The 22,912-nt window shown below is 39.9% G+C and overlaps 1 protein-coding gene across 6 annotated transcripts in view; it reads right to left on the reverse strand.

Annotated features, from left to right (window-relative positions):
- Positions 1-8,037: 8,037 nt before the first annotated feature.
- The window catches only part of N4BP2 (NEDD4 binding protein 2), a 40,188-nt gene continuing 25,313 nt past the window's right edge, over positions 8,038-22,912 (reverse strand). For 3 of the 6 annotated variants that reach the window (XM_071743698.1, XM_071743696.1, XM_071743697.1), the window contains exons 11-20: positions 21,829-21,914; positions 21,072-21,114; positions 19,835-20,079; positions 19,580-19,603; positions 18,329-18,447; positions 16,857-16,995; positions 16,564-16,749; positions 14,283-14,451; positions 12,538-12,661; positions 8,038-11,721 (exon numbers count right to left, since the gene is read on the reverse strand). In XM_071743698.1, coding sequence (XP_071599799.1) covers positions 11,676-11,721; positions 12,538-12,661; positions 14,283-14,451; positions 16,564-16,749; positions 16,857-16,995; positions 18,329-18,447; positions 19,580-19,603; positions 19,835-20,079; positions 21,072-21,114; positions 21,829-21,914 — 1,181 coding nt within the window. In that variant the 3' untranslated portion in view covers positions 8,038-11,675. The remainder of the gene's footprint in view (positions 11,722-12,537; positions 12,662-14,282; positions 14,452-16,563; positions 16,750-16,856; positions 16,996-18,328; positions 18,448-19,579; positions 19,604-19,834; positions 20,080-21,071; positions 21,115-21,828; positions 21,915-22,912) is intronic. The other 3 variants (XM_071743700.1, XM_071743699.1, XM_071743701.1) reach the window with 2 other exon arrangements.

The raw sequence follows: 22,912 nt of genomic DNA on the forward strand, positions 1-22,912 counted from the left end.
ATTGCAAAGTAAGTTGACAGCAAAAAATAAAGTCTTATCCCTCAAGTAATTAACATTTTATGACCAGTTTTGTGAAATGACATCATCCAGGGTTTTGTCTTGTAAAGACATGAGCAAGTTTATAGTGCAATGTCACTTTTGCCTCTTAATCCAAAAATTCCTGTCTCACTTGGAGAAACCATCAGCCTATTGATGGTAGGAAAGAGTGTGAGATCAAGGAAGGAAGCTATTCCTGTCCCCCCCCATCTAGTTTCCTTTTTGCTCTCAGAGTTGCTCAGCTTTGGTTTTGGTCTGCCTCAACTAATATGGTATGTGCAGTGCTCCGGAAGTAGAGCCATAGTATTTAGCTCTAAAAGCCTTTCTCCTGACCTAAATGATAATTGTATTATACAAAATAAAACTAATTGCTGCTTATGTGAAGGCACTGCATCAGGGACCTCAAGGATCACCTGGTCCAATCTTTCTAGGTAATAACAGTTTAAATGAGATGGCCCAGCACCCTGTCTTAAAACTGTTCAGTGTAGGGGAATTCACCACTTCCCTTGGGAGATTATTCTAATGTCTAACTGCCCTCATAGTGAAAAATTTTCCTCTGGAGTCCAATTGGAATTTCCCCAGGAGCAACTTGTACCCATTAACCCTGTTTTTTCCCATGAGACTCCTTGTAAAAAGGAAGTCTCCAAGATGTACACAACACACAAGAAGTTTGCTTATGTTTTCAAAGGGAGGCAGGAAAAATGGATGTGGTCAAGATGGCAGCTGCATGTTGGGAAAGCTGGGATGTGGCTGTGGCTATTTGCTTTCACTTGGGTTCCTAGACATGACCAGAGAAATCAGGTAGGGTGCCCAGACCCATTTCAACCTGAGGGTGAATGCACTCCCTTCCCAGGAACAGATACCCCAGAGAAAGGGAGGAGGCTTCCTCACAGCATGGCCAAGAGCATTATTGTAGTCCCCACAGTAGATGGGGCGCAGCAACTTCTGCAGTGTTACTTATTGTCAGAGAACTACATCTGAAAGGGGAAATTAAAATGTACACAAGCATTTCCTACATGGATTTTGGTAAAATTCTCACACTGTTAATTACTTTGCCTTGATGAATTTAAGGTCTGGTTCCTCAGCAAGCTAACACAGTGGTTAGACAACCCTCAGGTTTGGTATTGCAGTGGGACAAACTGAAGCATGTGGTGATAAAACAGAATCCAAAACCCAGTGTGAGGTGGGTTCCTGACACATTGTGTGGGAAGGACTAGAGGTCTTCAGAAGATGAGTCAAAACCCTCCAGCATACTAAGGCTGGAGTGACTGACAGAGAAGCCTAAATGCAACAGCATCTCTGAAGAGCCACCCCCTCCCTCTGGATCCTCCTGCATCCCTTCTGAATTACAGAGTCAGTTACCAAGCTAAACCCTCAACTAAACTCAGCTCTTGGGCCCCTTCCCTGGCATTGCCTCTTCCCTGGGACATGTGAAAGAAGACAACACAGTTCTGGCACAGAAGGAGAGAGGTCACAGCAGCAGAGGTGCTGTGCTGCTAGCAGGGAGCCAAGGATACAGCTGCAGATCCCCACTGTGGGGCCATGGGCTCCATGGTACCACCTCCAGCCTTTTCTGCTGGTTGCCATCCCACGGCTGGCAGGGCCATCGAGGGACAGCATGGGACGATCACATCCTGGGCACCACTGGCACATCTAGCAGGTAGAGTTGGCCAAGGGATGTCTCTATCAGAGATCAGAGCAGATCTGTACCCCCTGTAACAGGAGAATGGAGCTGCCTTCGGTGACAAACTTGTCTTGTGCTTCAGGTGGCCACAGAGAAGCCCTTCAGCTGCACTGGGGGATTTGGCACTGGGCCACCCAGTTTCTGGGTGCAAACAGTGCTGAGATGGCAAAGCACTGAGCAGCTCAGACCTGAGCAGCAGAGACCTCTTGAGCCCAAAACACTGAGAGAACACTGAGCTGTGCATATAGGCATTAAATTTGGGGTTTGCATTAACATTTAACATCTACATTTATCCAGCTTCTTTTCAAGATTGTTACAGCTCTGTTCCATAAATTAAACTCAGAGGCTCGTGCCAACAAGGCAGGCAGAGATCTCCCCACAGCCATCTGCAACCTCAACTGCAGAACTGCTGTTTACGGCTTTTATGTTTTCCTGTTTCTCTAGGATATTCCTCTTGTGATCGGGTGGCCAGACTGTGTGCCAAAACTAACCTTCTCACACTTCTTTTTTCTTGCTATCTAATAAGCAGAAAACAGTGTGCTAACTTCCCAGCACAATTCCTGCTGTGACGCCAGTGCAGAGCTGGTGATCAGGTGTGGAAAGTGCTTTCCCCCAGGGCAGCATGAAAACCTACTTCCCTTTTCTTGAAAGGGAAGTGTGCTTAGGAACTGCACTGAGGATTACTTAATTCCCTCATGTCTTGTTTTAAGACAAGCATAAACTTATGGGCAATGTCCAGCATAAACACAATCACACCTCTGAGAATAAATTCTATCTCCTTCCCCAAAACCAGGTATGAATTCCCAAAATCTGCCTTATGAAGGGAACAAGATTTTTATTGCGTCTGCCCACTGTTGTTATTTTGTCCTGGAGCTCTTAGGAGATGTTTGCAGCCCCAGAGAGCTCTCCCAGGGAGAGGGCCAGCATGGCAGGGCAGGCAGAGGAGAGCCCAGGCAGAGGTTGGTGAGGCAGGCAAGACCCCAGGGTCTGAGGGACAGGACAGCCCTTTCCTGCCAGCAAACACTTGCATAGCGTGCAAACCCACATCTGTTTCTGTAAATTGTCTAAGTTTTCTAATTTTCTCTCCCCCTAGGGATGTTCACACTTCCATTCCCCATCTGGATGTAATGAAGAAATAATCCCAGTGACTTGGCTGAAACTGTGGTTTTCTCTGTGAAATCACACCCAGCCTGAAGCTACCACCCATGGCTTTCCAGTCAGGTTGGCTTCCTACACTCAGTCCCTGACTTGGTCAGAGCAGCTGAGAAGCAGGAAATGCTGATGGATGTCAGAAGCACTGAGGAAACACTGCTTGCTCCTTTTGTTCTGCTGAGGAGCACAGAGCTCTGTCAGAGCAAGGAAGGTCTGTAGGAAGGAAGCAGCTTTTCTCACCATCCCTCCTCTGAGGTGGCCCTGTGGCCTGCTCACCTCAGGGCTCCCTCTTCCCTGCCTTCTGCCAGCCATGCAGCAGTGCCCCAGGACACAGTGACTGTCCTGGCAGGATGGGTCCTGGCCCTGGCACAGCAACACCAGCACCAACACCAGCACCAGGCACCCAGCTCCCCCAGCTGCTGGGATTGGGTGCTCCTCCCTCCCCAGAGGATGCTCTGGCCCCAGCCCCGCTCCACTCACACACCTTCCCATCCCACAGCAATGCCCTGTCCTGCTATTTCTGTACAGTCTGCCAGGAAAAGGAATGCCAGTACAAACCAGGGCTCCAGCAAAGTTAGAAGCCACTGGAGTTGCCCTTGGGAAAATCAGTGAGATGAAGGCAGCAGCTGTTTTTCTTTGGAATGTGCTTTCCCCACTTCCTCCTGTTTTGAAGGAGGTGGGGATAACCATAGTGTGCAGTCTCAGGCTCCCCACTTCACCAGTTTCTCCTTCCTAGTTCTTGAACATGGAAATGTTTCCCCAGGAGAAGGCTCAGAATAGAAGCCTGACAGAAGTGCCCTGAATTGCTCCCAAAACACTCTCTGGGGAAGCCCCCCTGCCAGCCAGGGTGCATCAACCCTCCCGGGACATTCTGCTCTCTGATAAACATCTCTGCCTTGATAAATGCTGAAAAGCTGAAGCTCCCAGTCACCTGTGGCTTGCCTATATGGCACTGCAAAACAGAAAAAGGGGGATAATCTGGAAAGGCAAGGACACATACAAGCAATTAAGGCTACTTTTACTTGACTTAGAGGTGGGAATCCAAGGTAATGCCTTGTGAGTTATCTGACATAGATTAAAGACCATTATAGCTCCCGTAGCCCAGACTGACAGGACTACCATTCCTTCATTTACACACCAAATTGACTGAATTTGTGGTGTAGGCATTGTATTTCCATTGCTTGCTCTCTTGTCCAGAGTGTACAACCAGCCATGGATGTGTAAGATGGAAGAGAGTCCTGTTTCTCAATAGAACACAAAAATAATGATGATCCATACAGTTGCTTACCAAGGTTGTAGAAAGAGCAGCGGTCACAGCAGCACCACCACACTTAAATGTCCTACTGCCCAAAGAAAGTCACAGCTTTCACATCCTGATCACACAGAGGATATAGGAGGAAATGTTCCCTACTCACAACCAGTACACAAATCTAGTTTAAGACCCAACACCATAGCAGAGGCCACTGAACAGCGTAGGACAACAGGGAGGAAAGCAAGATGGTGGCTTTTAAACTGCTCCCACTCAGTCTATTTCAGCAGCTCAGGTTAGGGATCACACAGTGTAAGGGCTTCACACCGTGGTGACCTCTTGTGGCCCTGGGGACACATGGCTGCCTTTTTCAAACTCTGAAATGTCCATCGTGGAATGGATGTCAAAAGCCTCAACTATTCACAAAAAATCTACCAAAACTTCAAGTTTTCCCCTCCCCCTAAGTCTGTAACACGGTTGTTGCCTCAGTCAAGACAAAGATCTATAGCATTTTTAAAATATGGAAGCTACATAAATAAAGCTAAAAGAAAACCCCAAACCTGAGCACAGTATAAAACAAGCTGCTCACAGGATGTGATGGATTGACAGGAAGCTGAACATGAGCCAGCAGTGTGCCCAGGTGGCCAAGAAGGCCAATGGCATCCTGGCCTGTATCAGGAACAGCATGGCCAGCAGGTCCAAGGAAGTGATTCTGCCCCTGTACTCAGTGCTGGTGAGGCCACACCTCGAGTACTGTGTCCAGTTCTGGGCCCCTCAGTTTAGGAAGGAGATTGAGGTGCTGGAGCAGGTCCAAAGGAGGGCAACAGGGCTGGTGAAGGGACTCCAGCACAAGTCCTGTGAGGTGAGGCTGAGGGAACTGGGGACGTTCAGCCTGGAGAAGAGGAGGCTCAGAGGAGACCTCATCACTCTCTACAACTCCCTGAAAGGAGGTTGTAGCCAGGGGGGAGTTGGTCTCTTTTCCCAGGCAACTCTCAGCAAGACAAGAGGGCACGGTCTCAAGTTGCGCCAAGGGGGGCTTAGGTTGGACATTAGAAAGAATTTCTTTACTGAGAGGGTGATCAAGCATTGGAATGGGCTGCCCCAGGAAGTGGTGGATTCTCCATCCCTGGAGATATTTAAAAAGAGACTGGATGTGACACTCAGTGCCATGGTCTGGTAACTGCAGCGGTAGTGGATCAGGGGTTGGACTTGATGATCTCTGAGGTCCCTTCAAACCCAGACGATTCTATGATTCTATGTTGAGCCCTATCTACTACATTTAATTCAGCAAGACCTCTGAATCTCAGCAACAGTCTGCTTTGAGATGTTGGTGTGGATACACCAGCATTGCTCTACCTGAGCTGCCCCAGGAGCAGTGCCCATCATGCATGGTGTACCCACCTTACAACAACGCCTCAACAGCACCTGTTGCTGTACCTACCTTACAGCAACACCTCTGGGCCTCCAGGACACCTCTGCACTGTCCCTCTGCTGCAACATGCCTTTCCCTATCTGCTTTTGCAGATCCCTTCTAGTGTTTGCCACCCTCCCAGATACACTGGCATGCCCCTGTTCCATGCCCCCATCCACCCTCTGGCACAAGGCCCCTCATGCTATACCAGGACTTTCTTCATTACCACAGCAGCCTCTTGGTCCTGGTCCGGATCCAGCTGCCAACCTTCCCCACAGCTTTTTCAGGGCCTGTGCCTGGAAAAAAAGCCCCCTCAGATGTGGCCTATCCACATGCCTCCATAGATCTTATCCACAAGACTCTTACAGTTTACAGAACATCTTCATGCCTCATAGGTTCCCTCACAATCTCCCCAATATATTTTACATTGGGGTGTGGAAGAGAAAGGCTGCAGACCCATTTCAGAGTCCCAAGGGCCCTCCAGCACTCAGGGACATAGGACAGACCAGCCAAGGGGATGGTGAAGCCTCCTGTATCCTCTGAAGGTCCTGTCATTCAGGACAAATACAGGCCCTGTTTATGGGAAAGGCTCTCTGGGATAATTGTCAAAAGACAGCACCTCTCAGTTTCATGCCATGTAGAAGCCACTCAGACTGTAGGAAAAAAGAAACTTTATCTCCTGACCTGTCCTGCAGAATTAATTATGGCTCCCGATAAGAAGCTGCTGATATCCCAGCTGGGCCCCAGATGCAGAAAGCCAAACAACATCTAGAGGGTCTTTCCCCACAAGGGTTTTCAAGAAGACTGTGCCACCAGCAACACCAGTGTCACAGGACTTCACCAAATAGCACAATGTCTTTGTGTCAGTCACTGAACAGACTGACTCACCCAAATGTCCAAACAGCCAACCTACAAAAAACACAGTGTAGCTAAAGGAGGAACCCAAATGTTATCATCTCCAAATCTGAGCACAAAAATGAGCTTGTCTTGCCCATCTTTAGCACATAGCAGCAAGTATATTTTGAAAACAAACTACCCCACCCATCTGTAAAGTAGGAAAAAAGTTACCAAAACAATACTCCGAGTACAGCATTCTCCCTCTGAAGAAGAAAGGAACAGCATGTGATGTGTGGCAACATCCTTTAGTGCATGTCCCACAGAGAAACAACAGCTCTGGTAAGAGCAGATTAAATGCTGCTGCCACCATCACTCTATGCCATTGGCAAGGGCACCACCTATTGTTGAGTTACCTGATGCATTCATTCCACCAGCAGACACAACATTTAATTAAACTTCAATGATTTGGGCTGAAAAATTCTGTTTGCCTTACACAGTATTTTTATTTTACCTCACTTCAGTTTTTAGCCTTAAAGTTCCAATCATTTCAATAAGTAAGGACAAATTAAAATATTCCACTTCTTACATGTAAATAGAGAGAAGGACTCTCAGAAATCCCCACACTGCCATCAAGAAGCAGGCAAGCAAACCAGCTGCAGGCAGGGAGGAGCTCAGAGCTAGCCCAGCACACAGATTAAATAAGGGCATAAACAGAAGCTGCAGAGTCAGGGCAGGAGTTAAGATGGGTCTCCATGTTGAACTGCTGCCCTAACTCCAGAGAAGGTAAGTCCTGCCGTATCCATACCTCCACATTAAAACATTACCATTTCAGACTGTCCACCCCCAACGTGGACCTTAAGCCACACTGCCAGAGCACAGAGTCTTGTAAGTAAGGAGCATACAACTGACCTGATATTCACTGACTTTGTGATCTAGTAGCTGTGTGATCAGAATCAGCCATGTCAGGTCTAAACCAGTATGTGCCAAGCTTCCTAGTGTTGCCAAAACTTGTCTTCCCTGCTCTCTGCCAAAGGAATGATCCTGCAGGAGTTAATTCAGGTCAAAGCTGGTTGCTCTCAACTCCAGGTCACAAAATAGGCTGGACTCCAGCCAGCACTTTGCTTTCAGGTGTCTTTCCATGCTTCCAGAACACAACACAGGAATATCTGCACTTGACTTGCACAGAGCAGGCTTGAGGAAAGTCAGGCTTACTGCCTCTGAACCCAGTGATGAAGCAGTTGTGATGAAGCTTCCCCAGGATCCAAGCTGCTGTTGCTGCCTCTGACCTCAGGGGTCTCGCTAGTGAGGTCAAACCAAAGCAGCCTCATCTCTCCAGTGATCACACCTGCCCTCTCCTTGGCATGCACCACTGCCCTCACTCTCCCACACAAAATAAGCCAGGCCTGAACAGCACCCCTGCAGCTACTTCAGGACAAAAGAAATCTGAAACAACAACCCTCATTGTCAGTAACGTGAGCATTCAGCTCCCACTTGCAACACTTAAAACCAAGCCACAAACCTGTTCCTTTTTATCCCTGCAGATGGTTGCTTCAGCTCCCCACAGATGGTATCCTGAAGTCAAGGCAAGTGGCTTTCGTGCAGAACTCCAAGACAAAATATGATACAAGCTGAAACATAAGTCTTCCAAGGAAAGACAGAAGGCTGTACTTGTGGCAAAAATCCTTTATTAAACTAGATTTTGTAAATTTACAATTTTTGTAAATTCCTTTTCACATTAGAAATTCTAAATGCAAATTATAAAACTGTATTCCAGTAAAAAATGAAAGTTATAGTTAACAGCAAAATCACAACTTTATACAAATAAAAAATATATTTTAAATTTTAATTTAAAAATAGACATTTATATCTTCCAATGTACTGGTCCTAAGAGCTTTTACAACTGGTAGTTGCAGTGCTAGGTCTTTCCACATGCATATTCACATATAGTAATTTAAATCTCTATATAGTTTATTTGGCTGAAATAGCATTAACAGTTGGGCTTTGGTTGGGGCTCGGGGGGGGGTGGGGTCTGAAGAGAACATGACCCTCAGGAATTGTGGTAAATCAATGAATTCTTTGTTACAGTGTTCACACTCTGTCCTCCCCTCAGGTCTGCAAAGAGGGGAATATTATTTTGGAAATGTGAATTGCATTTGAAGACATAAGCAGCAGCAACATAAAGTCTATGTATAATTTCCTGTATTATATTTATGATGATCCTTCTTTGCCATTATAAACAATAAAATTATCCTCATCTATCCACCATGTTTTGTGGCAATATTTCATAACAATGTTTACATTTTACCTCCTCAAGCAAAGCCTTCTAAAATACACATCCTGCTAAATTCATAAAGATCTTCCTTGACATTGTACATGGGCACAGCAGTGAGGTTCCAGATGTTCTAGTGATGTTCCAGGTTATGACTCAAGCACCTGGACATCATTTAAGCTGGGGTTCCCAAGTCACAATGATTTCTAATAGCCACAAAAAATGCCAGTTAAACTTTGCCTGAGGTGTCCTTCAACAGACCCACAAAAACATTGCTTAAATAATATTGTACCATGTATTATTAGAAGCAAAGGCTGAGGATATTGAAGTATTATCAAGTTATCTTGAAATATTTTTTTAATTACTTTTGCCCTATTACTTTCCCAATCAACTGAAATCTATTTTGAAACACTCACTTTACTTAGAAGAACAACTTTCTTCATTGCACCTTCAGGCCTTTTTTTTTCTTTACTGTAAGGCTACCGACCTGCTAGCACAAGCATTAAATTTTATATGTTAAAAAAAAAAGACAGTTTTTCTGAGTTAAAAATTGGGATGTTTTGTAAAGAAGAAAACAAATGTCAGATATTAAATGCTACCAGTCATCACAACCACATGCTGTTGAAGAATAGAATAAAAAGTGGTACACAGTATAGGTATCTTAACAGTCACATATCTCAGAGTGCTGGTGGCAATACTGCTAGAAGCCATTTTAATTACAAATATAAACCGATACAGGATTTACACGATACCTCAAGATTCTCACTGATGTAACTGTGAAAAACATCAGAAAGGCTGCAAGTTCTAAAATGTAACCTACTTTGAAATACCATTCAATTGGAACAATTATATTTGATGTAATTAATCTCACTATACATTATAAAAACAGTCAAATACTGTAAGTCCAGTGGTCCTTTTCTGGACAGTTTGGCAAGTAGCTGAAGGCTTGGAGATCCTTACCAATGAAAGTTTACTTCCTTTCTCTCTGAGCTTTGATCTTCTGCTCCATTCTATATCCAACCCAGCACAGCTTCTAAGCACATGCTTAAGGTTCTGTGAAAGAAAAAGGCTGAGCTGCCCTTCCATTCATAGCTCTAAGGAAAACCTGATCAGGAGCAGAAGGAAGTTCCCCAGTCCAAAAGAAAGACACCAGCTCCACTGAAGCAATTCCAGCATCTGCAGCCCTGGCCAGCTGACAGTCTTAACTGCTAAATGACATCTCAGTCCCTTTTAGGCATTGTCACAGAGGGTGGAGCACAGGCTTCACCACACAGGACACCGTATGGTGGCAGAAACAGCTCTGCTAGTGCTGTCTGGGGAGCACTGAGCTTTTGTATTTCACCTTCTGTTTATCAAAGCCCAGAGAAAAGGAAAAGGTCACAATTCAGATGAACTAAGAACTCACAAAAATATAAAATGTATTATCACAGTCTATTATGCCAGTAAGAATAACTTTGATTAACTATTATTCAAGGTGTTCTTACACTTGAAATTACCATGAAAAAGATTATTGTATCTGTTGAAGCATGACACTAATTTTTAAGTCTACTGTATCATTGCATTCACTGTGTATATATTACAGTAAATACAGATTTTCAGGAAGCATCATGTTTTTCAGTTTGTCAGCAAATTATACAGTTTCCAGTGAAACCTATTTCTGTGCACAGCTCTTCCCACAGAAGTTCCTTGTTTATTACTATCCATTCATACAAATGGCAGAACTTGCACACACATACAGATTCATACACAAATTCTTTGTGCATGCAGTTCCTCAATAAAATTTAGTGCAAAAGTGGTTTAAAATGAAAAAAAGCACTCTCATTAATTCTTAGCCTGTTAATATGGTTCATAACACACAACTCATATCTGTTCTGAAAAATGCTTAACAACAAAAATTTGTATGCCTTCAAGAGGCAAAGATTTAAATAATAGTAGTAATGCATTCTAGAATATATCTCTATTAAAAAAAAGGTTCTGATTGCTTACTAGAAACATTTGCCAAAGTAGAGATGTTTATATTTAATTGGGGTTTGGAAAGGAAGGTGTTGGTCTGGGTTTATTTTTTGTTGATATTTTGGCTTAGTTTTTTTACACAGGTGTTTCTAGATGCTGACACAAAACCAACACAGTAACTTCTGTACTCACAGACCTTCCAGATAGGTAATTACTACTGTAGTATTACCATTTGCTTTGATATTAAAAATATGCTTTAAACGTCTCACAGAATATTATTTTCTACAAGGAAATCATCAAATTTAATACACACAGAATGAAAACACATCACTATTAGACACCTGTGAAACAGTACTTGATTTGCTCCATTTGAAAACCTATAAAGAAACACTTTTAATCCAGTAGATGTTGAAAAAATTAAGGGCATTTCTGCAAAATCACGGTATCAATGCACAGTCCTTTGTATGCAACTTCTGACAGTATCAGAAGTTTAGAATGGAGTAAGGACAAGAGAGCTGGCCAGCCCATTACAAAACAACAATGAAAAAAGACATCTGACTTTTGAAGAAACCTGGAAATATTTAGCACTCAGCCATAACTGCATTTTAAATATCAGTAATTGCTGAGTTCTCACCTCCCCTGTGTTCCTCTGAAGGGCTTAGCATGAAATTCTGAATCTCAAAATAACTTTGTACAAGGTACTGTGTTTTAAAAGCACAGAATCCACAGCAATTAAAATGTGTGAGAGTCAAAAGATGTAGACTGGGTATGCTAAGAAGATAGTTATATTTAAAAAAGGTACTTTAACTTTCCTTTAAAACATCATATACTGCTCAGCAGAGTTCTTAATCTGCATTTCTAAGACTTCAAATCCTGTGTCTTCTTTTTGCAGGTTTAAAAAAGGAACAATTCCACATAAAAATTTTCTTGGAAACATGCTGTCAAAACCACTTGCTGTAAATTGAGAACATTTCTAATAAAATATCCTTTAAAACTGATTACAAAATACTGTTGCAGTTCAGAAAGTTTTAGCTACAACCTGACTTCTCAGTTTCTACATTCCTCTTTTCTTCTTGACAACTCTTCAGTTCAGCATGACTTTCAGGCAGCCTGGTTTTATTTCTGTGAACCTGTGAAATGAGAAAAGATGAAGCTACAACATGAACACTGTATGAATGCCACCTCCTTCAGCCCTCATCAAATGTATGGAAGATGGTAAGGGTGTGCCTGGGAGTCAGAAAATCAGCATCATGTCCTATGGATGTGAAAGTGAAGAAAGACTTTACAATGTCCAGAGAGGTGAAGAGCAGGAACTAGGAGGAAGATCTAGGGAAAAAAATTAAAAAGCTGCCCAATATTCTTGGTTATATCCATTCTGCTCTGCTTTCACTCCCCCCCTCCCTTATTTCAAAACATTTTCTTCCTTGTTTTCTGTAGAAAGTAAAAAGGAAATGGAAAGGGAAATCTTCACTATTTCCAAGTCCTACCTTCCCAATCACTTTCCTACCTTCCTGTAAAGAAAAAGCAGCAAGCACACTGATGCCAGCCTGGACTTGCTAAATTGCAGTTCCACACAAGCAGCTGAGAGCTAGAACAGGTACTGGAGACCTATAAAAAGCAGGATTAACAACTATTCACAGTAAAGTTAGCAACTTTGAAAGGAAATACGTAATTAAACTATGCTAGATGAGTTTAATACATAGTGCTTTTATTGACCTCAGAGGAAAGGATCTAATGTTTAATAGGTGTCCCATGTAAAATGGTTTTGTGTCACACAGTAGCATTAGATTTATGAATGACCAGACCTACTTTAATCTGAAACAGCAGACCTGCCTTAACCTACCTTAACCTTTAGCAATTTAACAGTACTGTAAAACTAACTTCAATTTACCGTTAGTTAAATGCAAGTTAAGAAAAATATATCAGTAACAAAAATCTAAACTCACCTGAAGTTGTGGCTTGTGAGGTATCTGATAGCTGCTGGTCTGATGCGAGCAACCCCTCCCTGACTATGGCTTCCTCTTCCCGTGATAACACAGAGATAAGCTTTACCACCAGTCTGCTGGTACTCTGCAACAGCAGGGATTGTAACAGTTAATGCTTTCCCTGCCCATCCACTCTTCTGAAAACTCTCACTAGTGACTTAGAACTTTGCTTTCTCAGGCTGGCTATGTATCTTTTACATAAACATAGCTGTTTCCCCTCTCTACTAAAAAAGATAATCTGGAAAAAAAATATGGTCAAGTTTTTCAAATCTAGATTGCTTGTAGTATGAATGGTGTGATCATTTAAAAAATCGTTCCAATTTCATAGCAGTTTTACTTTGTCTATCATGTAATCTTTACTTGGAATTCACACATGCTGATGTAAATTAAAACTGCAAAATTGAAAGAGGTAGGTGTAATTTAGTTATATCTTAATGTGCATAAAGAAATAACATTTTATTGAAAAAAAAAAGAAGGAAAATGTAAATTCACACAGTTTTTGACATTTAGGTCACATTTATTTGGACTAATATCTGCTATGTTGGAACACGTGAATCAAGAAATCGAAACCTCACATCACGTTTATTAGGGCATCTAGCCCTGATAATCAAAGAAATTGCTCTTCTAGAAACCACAGCAACCTAAATTGATAAAAGTGTTTGAAAAAGAGTAAAAATTATAAATTAAGCTGGATTCTCATAATATGCCAAGATTTGCCAGTTTGAGATTATCAGTTCACGACATCCTTCCTCAACTCTATCTCTGTCTCTCTCTTGCTTAACTTAATTTGGGTCTTAGATTAGTTTACTATTAATTCTGCTAGCACTTAATATGCTCAGAATTGATTCCTTTTCTGTGTATACACTCTGAAATGAACTTTTTTTTTTTTCCTAAACTTAGGTGAATGGACTGAGCATCATTCCAGAACTCCTGACTTACATGCAGCTCAGGAAATTCAGCTCTAAAAAGCATTAGATTACACCTTGAAGTATACAAATGTCATTTTAGGAATAGCAAAAGATAATGCAAGTGTTTCTTTCAATGTATACCAGAGATAATTAAATTGCTTCTACTGTGTGGAGTCAGTGTTTCAAAAAATCAGGTTTGTGCAGTGGTACCTTGCATAAGAACTATTTCATATAAAAGCATTCCCAGTGTGCTTAGTTTTATAGGGTAAACTAGCAATGCAGAAAATTTATCTTTTTACAGCATGAGCACTCATAAGGTACTTGAGCACTCCACTGGGAGAAAAAACAAGCCCTCAAGCACAACTGTACAAAACGACATTTATGGAAGCAGCAGAATTCTGATCTCAGGAGATCCTGCTGATAAATCGATATGGAAGTTAAGGAAAGATAGCTCAAATCCCACACTTTCATGTAAAAGTTGAAGAAAATATAACAATTTTGGTTAGAATTCCAACATAATGATTTTTCTTTAAAGATTAAAAGAAGCAATATAGCTCTGACAAAGCAATGCAAACATGACATGGGGGACAGACAGCAAAAACAATCACTGCCATGTTAAAGAAAATAAATTCCACGGGATAACTCTGAAAGTAAAGCAACAAAAAAGTCTGTTGTTTATTTACATGTTATTAAATTACATTCATTCCCTCCAATACTGCCATATGTCATGATCTCTTACTAAAAAAAATTAGGAGGAGAATAACTTTTAGCAGGCAAGAATTATTAGCTCGTTCCCACCTTCACTTTTTTCCTGCAGCACCCTGGACAAGTGATTCACAGCTTCATCCACATGGAGACCATGCAGATCCAACACATTCATAGGCAGCAAGGAAGTGTTTGCTTTCTCAAAGATCTGCAAAGCAGCAGCATGGTTGGCTTCTTTCATCTTCTGCTCATGAAGGCGACCCTGTATTCATGAGCACAAGAAGTGTTACACACAGAGGCACAGTGGTCACTGGGTTCAAAATGACAATCCTGGCAGGGTGTTTTTAGCTCACAGTTTGAAGCAGTAAAATTTGTAATTGCAACAGAACTTCTGGAAGAGGCTCAGTGAGACCTACTCACACAGAGATTTCATGAAATCTGTTCTTAAGAAACTGCTCAAATCTGGCACGAAGAAGGAATTATAACAAAAGCCTTAGAAGGCAGCAAAGGCACAAGCCCATAAGGTTTTTATGTAAGCTATAAAGTTACACTCCATGCTGATTTTCAGACTTATTATCCTAACAATAGAATTTTAATTTCTGAAAGTGTTTTGCTAAAATTTATATGGAACAATAATGGAGAAACTGGCTAACAGCCCAGGAAAAACCTGCTGAGTGTTACTCTTGAGGTTCATTCTTCTGAATGCATTCCCTAATATCAGACAAGCCAAGGGCAAACAGTTGAGGTTTTGGTTTTGGCTTTGTGGGGTTTTTTTTTTAATAGTTATCCATTATCTCCCCCAATATTTTTGACAGAGCTTTTACAACTGACAAGGTCAGTACAGTCCCTATTGGAATTAGGATTATTCACATTACACAGTGAACAACTACCAACTATTTCCCATGAATCTTGCAGTGATAATCTCTGAGAGACTGAAGAGATAAATTACGTCTTTGAGGGTCTGTAGGACCTGTCTGAAAAGGAACAGAAGGCTTAACTCCAGGTATTGGACTGACAAGGGCTCAAGAAAACAGAGGTAACAGTTGATTTTACACTTTCTTAAAACAGATCATCTGAAGCTTATTAGTGTCACACCAGAAAAACTCCTAACTTGCAGAGGATTTCCAAGATAGCCTAAGGCCACCAAGCAAAAAGTGAAAATTTTTCATGAATAAAAGGTAGCTTAGTTTGCATTTTTATTACCTAAAAGAAAACATACAATAAATGTATGAAAGAGAGGGTTTGAAATTACAAATCACACAGACCTTTGTTTAGAATCTCACCAAACTTCAAGAATATACAAACCACAAAGTAGCTCATTATAAATACAGAAAACCAGTATTTCCTACATGCACAGTAAAAATGTAAACATTTAAGAGTTATACATTATACCAATTGTGTGAAAACTTTAAGATAACCAAATTCAATTGATTCACTAGTATATTTTTCTTCTGTTGGAAAGCAATTCATATTTTAGAATTAAATGTTCTATAATGTGAATTCTTACCAAACTTTTATATGCTGTTAGCTACAAGCTTGGAAGATACTTGTAACAGAATTTTTAGGAGTTATCTCAGAAGTGTGAATAGAAGGGCCTGGTGCAAAGGCACCAAGAAAGGAATGTACAGAACAGTTACAAGAACATTTGATACTTAGAATCAAGAATAAAATCCAGCTGTAACTGAATTAGTATATACCAAGAAACCCTGAATCAAGATCACAAAGCTTGTGGTCCAAAACCAAAGAACACAAAACTGATAGACAGCAGATCTACACTTCAAAATCATATAGATGGCAAAAAGGGTGGCATATCATGTTCATCCCAACCCAAGACAGATAGATTGTAGCCATAAAGATAGTCAGAATGAGGAATTGCTGACAACAGAAATCTTGCCAAGTTTAATGGAGGATAAAGGAAGCAAGATTCTGAGGCAAATGATCACATCTTAATACCTATCTGACTCTAAGTATAGAAAACATGTCCAAACCCAGTTCATCGTGAATTAAGAGGAACCCAAAAGACATCCAGAGGATTCAGTGTCTGCAGCAGCCCATGTCACACAAATGAACCCCAGACCAGACCACATGGACACAAATCTTGCTGATTACAGTGGGAATGGGATCTATGAGAAAAGGTGTGTGGCTAAGCACTAAATATAACCTTTCATTAGGTCTCCCACTGAATTTGGTTACATTAGCTTCCTGTATCAACCTTACTATTGAAAAGGAGTTTACTTGTAAGGTGATTCTTGATAAAACACACAGGCAACAACAACTGAACAAATTTATCAACTCTAATAATCTCTTATCACTTCCAATTCAGCACTGAAGTACCTCTTTAAATTCAGGCAAAAGGCTCAATATTTATGTTTACCTGATGTGCATAGAATGCTGCCACAGACCTCATGCCCATGCGATAGGCCTCCCCAGCCTTTTTCAGACATTCTTGCCTCTTTTGCTGGTGACAAAAAGCTTCTGCTCTTAAGTCATCATATTGTGGATACTCAAAATCTTGAAATACTTCAGTCAAAGGATCATCTTCTTCCTTACTTTTTTTTGCCTGTAGGAATTCGCAATGTGGAAGCTAAGTATGCATTGTAGGGTGTTTTCATTAACATTGGGGTTCTAACTACATGTTTTTAACTACTATTTAAAAAAAAAAAATACCTTCTTCTCTCGGTTCTTTGCACCACTGTAGGAAGAAACTATTTCAGTTTGCAGAACAGTCCCATGAGCTATAACTGTTTTCACAGGATCTCCCTCCAGAACACAGTTCAGAAATTGTTCAGTTTGTTCTAAAGAGTAGCTGTAAAGGATAAGTAAAATCTGTGACTCTAAAAATACATTAATAGCTGCTACATTTATTCAGATGTGTATTATAAAACTTGGTATTTGTTACAGAATTAATATATACAATATACAATAGAAACAAGGCACTAGAGTGGAATTTTCCATTTTATTTCAAATGAGGGTTGCAGGCTGCATTACTGGCATCAACACACATGCAGTCTTGTTTAATTGAAACATAACTGAGGGGCACTTGAATATTAAAAGGACAATTAAATACTAAAGTAAATTGTACCCTACCTTAATCAAACAGACACTAGTTTAGAAGCAAACACTGTTTTTTGGGCTGGATAAGTTACTTCATCTTAAATCTTCTCTGGTCAGGGCTGGATAGTACAAACTAGTTTAAAACTAGCTCAGTTTTCTGAAGCCATTATGCAGGAAAATCCTTATATTTCCAGTCAAGATTTGTTATTAAATTTAATGAAACAGGAATAGGACACCAATTGCTACCAGATTTCTAATACACCTTTCTCCTTTATTCTTCTTGCTGTTCAGTAAGCAGGAAGAACGATCAAAGTAAAGGCAGAGAACACTATGAAGAGCATTTAGAATGTGAAGAACATGAGATGGTGAAATATTTGAGCCACAGAGATAGATGAAGGATGTATTTTCAACATCACAAGAGGAAATGTTTTTATAACAAACTGGGCAAGCAGAAACACTGACAAGGTGGCATGCAAACCCATAAGTGGAGGCAGAAACTCAACTGGACAAAGATGTAAAAGTAAGTTTTGCTTGGAAAAAAGTTCATTTCTCAGGAATTTTAATTTAAAAAGGTAGCCACATGCCCTGGAAAGATAATGCAGGAAAGAAAAAGAAAATGCCAGCAGGAAGAAATGGAGAGATGCTCATTCCTTCAGAGCTGCTGTAAAAGTACTCACAGCTAACATCAGGTGATGATAGTTTTCATCTTGGGCCATTTTCTCTGAACCCACTATTACCACTCCCACTAATTTCTCCCACTTTTTTCAAGCTTCAGCTCTAGAGCAAACACACAGTTCCTGGCAGTCTGACAGAGCTCAATAGCCAGAGACGTGAGACTCTCCCAATGAGAGAAACTCTCTACTCCCAAGAAAAAAGAAAACAAGTCTACACATTTATGCCTTTTTTGCTTTTAAGACCAGTGAGTTTTGCCTTCGTTTAGACCTATAAAAAGTGGGCTAGTTTGGAAAAAAAACATTCTTCAGCAGTAATGGTTAACTATTAACATGTAAGACCATAACCATGCTTAACTAACTACAGAGTGTTACCGAGTACCATTTTTAGGAAGGACTTCAAAGACTTCTTACTTGTTGTCCTTGAAGATGTCCATTAAGAAATTTTGATTAATAGTTGGAAACATCGCAAAAAGTTGCTTCTCCTTTAGTTTAGCAGCACAGTCTTTCCTAGACATAGAAGGAACACGATTCTATCCAGAAGACAAAGGGAAAATATTAAAAATTCTTTATTATAAAAATATATAGTAACAGCATTGCCAATCCAACTTTATTGCTATTTGTTAAGATTTTTAAAAATACCTAATCAGTAGGTATGCACCCACAGCAATGACAACATGCCAGTATCAGCCTGCCACACTGATTTGATGAGAATAAAGTAGGGGCAGGTGAGCTGTATTATATATCAGTGTAGTAGTACTCAACAATCATTTGAGCTCCCTCATGGCTTGGACAAAGCAAATGGAGGATTTCTTAAGAGGAATTTAAGTTTTGGAATGCCTTCCTTACTGGTCATTCTAGCCCAAAGCTAAGCTTGTGCAAAGTCCACCCCTCTATATTGAGGGTCTGGGTTTGAAATACATTTTATTATTAAACAGGGTATATTTGTTTTGGTGTATGTGAATATGTACTACTATAAATATTCATATTTATGGAGCCATGCTGAGAAGAAAACATAATTATAGCACAACACAAATCAGACTGATCATTCCAATACTCAGTTGTTTTTTTTACAGTGTGTTCAAAACAAAGCAAAGCTCCATGAATCCAAACTGAAAATAAGCTGCATTTGTTATTCTCAGTAAGCCACATACATGCAGTTCAAAGAAAGAATCCACAAGCCATTCTTTCAAAGTACAGGCTAATCCATGCAACTTCCTATATCAGTAGAAGCAAAGCTCTTTTTCAGGACAGCTACTTGAAAGCAACAACTACAATAAAATGCCTGTTCTGAACAGCTGCCAGGCTGTGGAGGGCAGCATTATGCACAGGCCAACCAGACAGGGCATTGGAACTGTGTGGAAGATACAGAATTAATAAAACCTTTTTAAAAATTACTATTTTTTATCAAGTGGCTGCCGCAACCTGCTTGAAATTAACCTCAAGTACTTCTTTAAACATTTCATCTATTACAAATATTGTGGGTTCTCCTTACAAAAAATACTAAATTCAGTTCAATCCACATCTAAACAAACAAGGCATAGAGCTATGTAATGATTTTTTTTGTATCACTGTCCCAGTAAAAACTGTGGGGAATCACACTGATCATCTCTCTGTTTTTAGGTGAGCAATCAAAAAACAATTAAACCAAACACAAATGCTAACCTGTATAGTGAAATGCACCATGATCTGTTTGTGAAACAATCAAAATATTACATTTGTGAGATTTATATATTTAAAACAGAAACACCTACCACAAGCAAACTCCTGTATCACAGTTATCAACAATAGTAATTGTCATGCATTTGTCTCAATTTGGGCTCTAATTAGCAGCACAGAGATGAGCCATCAGATAAGATATATTCTGCTTCATTAATGGTTACAAATTTAAACTGCATTTAAAAATGGTAGAGTCCCTACCAGGTCCTGTTTCTCCTGCATAGCTATTTCTTCGGAAATTATTTGTCTGAGAGAAACTTTCTGAATCTGAGCATTCCAGTGATCCATAGCAGGAAAAATGTCTGATGTTGCTGTTCTTTTAGGCTGTATGTCATTAGATGAGCCTGAAATCCAGCTCATTTTTTTCTTCTGTATTTTACTGTCTGCATTTGGAGATAACAGCATTTCTGAGCCATCTGTATCTATCTGCTGAATCACAGGAGGACCTTCAAAAGCAATAAAAATGAGGTGATGAAACAACTATTAGCTTATTTATACATGCAAAGCCAAAATAATTAAGTTTTTCAATCCAAATGTTTTTTAAAACAATATTAATACTAAAACAGAAAACATATTGCTTTCACCTTCCTCATTTCCATTTTCCAAAGATTGTCTGATCATCCTTATCTATTTTGTAAAACAAAAGCAAAACCATCAGACCACCTCACAAAATTTTCAAGCACCAAAACATACCTTACAGCTGTAAACTACCTTGCACATATGTTAAGAGGTTGGTTTTCTTTTAAAAGAAAGTCTGTATGTTTACCTGTCTTTCCTCTACAACTTAAGGACAAGTGTTTAACCATGTGGTTTTAAACTTCCAGGAGTTAATGCTAACGAGCACTGTTCGATCACTCAAGTGGAAAGTCTGCACTCACACTGCAATCCAAGTCTTTACCCAAGTTCCATGCAAGAGTAGTGGGGTTCTGCTGTAGGGGAACATTTCTTCTGAGAGCTGAATGACAAGTAGATTGCTAGAGCTCTTAACAGTTTTTGAACACACACATACTTCCCCCTGCTACGACTGACAACAACGTGTGAATGTTGTATTCCTGACTCACTCACCTGCAGAAATCTTACTCTGCTGCTAATTCTATGGCTGCACCTTTTCTCATCACAGAAATTAAAAGAATCCTACCAAATAGCTCTCTGATCCAGTTGGAGCTTCTCTAAATTCTCTGAACAAAATGATAGGCTTTTTAATTGCAAATACCTGGGACTAGCAAGTCTGTTTATAATGAACTATTTTCCCAACACACACACACCACTACAAGAAAATGTTAATGGAGCCAAGTGCAATAAGTAAAAGCTTAGCTTAATAAAAGAATCCACCATTTTTTTCAGTAGACAGATTATCTGCAACCGAAGTTCTAAAGAACTAAATATTTTTACAATGCGAATTAAGTGTTTTTAGGAGTAAGAGAAGTATGTAACATACCTTCTGCAGACAACTTACACAATTCATCTCTCCTCCGACGCTTCTAAATAAAAATAGTAAAGCCATGAATGCTGTAAGCAAACTATAAATTTTGCAGTGAAACTTTGCAAGTTTTAGCTTTTAAGGAAGCCAGCTTCAAAATACTGACTCACAATGTTTCTCAAAGATAGGGTATTTTGCAAGAAATACATTAAAGAAAAATAATTAAAATGTGAAGTTTAAAAGATACAACTATCTTTCCAAGATCAGAATAAATTAGAAGAACATGTCCCGCTGCTACGACTTCATAACCTTAATTAACTAAACTAAAAAATTTTGCAATAAGCATTCCAAGTTTCATTAGGCTACAAAGGAGCAGAGGTTAGAGAACTCTTCTCAACTAACATACATCAACATGTTTTGTATGTTTTGTATACATAATTCTTATTATATGTAAGAAAGCCAGCAATGATTTTTGGTGAGAGGAATTTCTGATCAGTCTTGTAAGGACATTGTGGATTATAATCCTTCTTTTTTAAGAAAATTTGTTTCGTGATGAGGCACTCAAGACATGCAATTTCTTCATCCCTTAAAACAGTTTTTAAGCAGCTGTGATGATTACAACATGCTGATACACTGCACATATTTTACAAACTGCTATTGTATTTTATCATTGCTCTAGCAAAGATAATTCTATCTTATACATTCAGACCCAAGCCTAGAAGACAAATGGTCTGACAAAGCACAAGCATGCCATACCATAACATAATCTACTAACCACAACAGATTCTTTCCATTTTTCATGAATCACTCTTGCCAAATTCAGATCAATATGAACCACGCAATCCTCAAGAGTTAGTGATCCTTATGGAAGAAAGAAAATACATTCATTAAAGCATTCTATAGAATCTTATCTAAGCAAGAAAAGTACCGTCGCCTTGATTTATTAATTTGGATTCTGTACAAATTGTCATGCCCCCCCCCCAAAAAAAATTTAGCAACTGCAAAGTTTAAAAAAAAAAAAAAAAAAAAAAAAAAGGAAAAAGAAGGAAAAAGTAACTCCATATAGAATTCATTATTTGCTGTTCAAAAATTCAAAGAGTAGCAAAAGTTAACATTGTTTGTATATTGTTGAAATAGGACTACCTTAGCAACTCCACTTTTTATTCTTCTTTTCCATTTTTCTAGAAGAACTTCCTTTTACAAAGCCACTGATCATTTACAAGCACTGTTTCATTTGTTAAACTGTGATTTTCCCTATTTTACTGCAATTCCCAGGCAGCTGCTTTGATATAACACAACATACTTGCCACTGCCCAGAAAAACTCACATCCCTCCTTTCAAACTCAGAGAGGTAAACCCCAACTACCCCTCCAACTCTCAAGAAAACTGAAAGAATTTTCATGGCATTATAATGACACATCTTGAAAGATCTTTCTGATATTATTTCTCAGCCTTTCAAAAATAAGAGGACAAGAAACAAATATGTATCAAATAAAATGGCAGGACATATTTCAGACATTTCTTTTTTTTTAGGAAATAGGCTCAGAAGGCAAAGAGGTCAGCAGTAAAAACCACCAATAAATAAAGTATCCCAGGCTCTACATTAAGTAATCTTCATAAGAAAAGAGAAAAAAAAAATAGAAAACAAACAATCTACATATTCTTTGCATTTCCTTTCTTCCTTTTTTATCAGTCTAACTTTTGTGATTGACATTCAAGTTGCTTATGGCCCCCTTAATCACAGCCTCTCAGCAGACTCATCTGTTTTCATCTCAGAAGTATAGCCACACTATCTTCACTCAGAATCATTCATATTCCCCTTCCCTGATTTAACCGATGCCTAGAGGTTTCTTTTTTTC

Source organism: Heliangelus exortis, chromosome 4 (genome assembly GCF_036169615.1).
Source record: "Heliangelus exortis chromosome 4, bHelExo1.hap1, whole genome shotgun sequence".
Classification (NCBI taxonomy): domain Eukaryota; kingdom Metazoa; phylum Chordata; class Aves; order Apodiformes; family Trochilidae; genus Heliangelus; species Heliangelus exortis.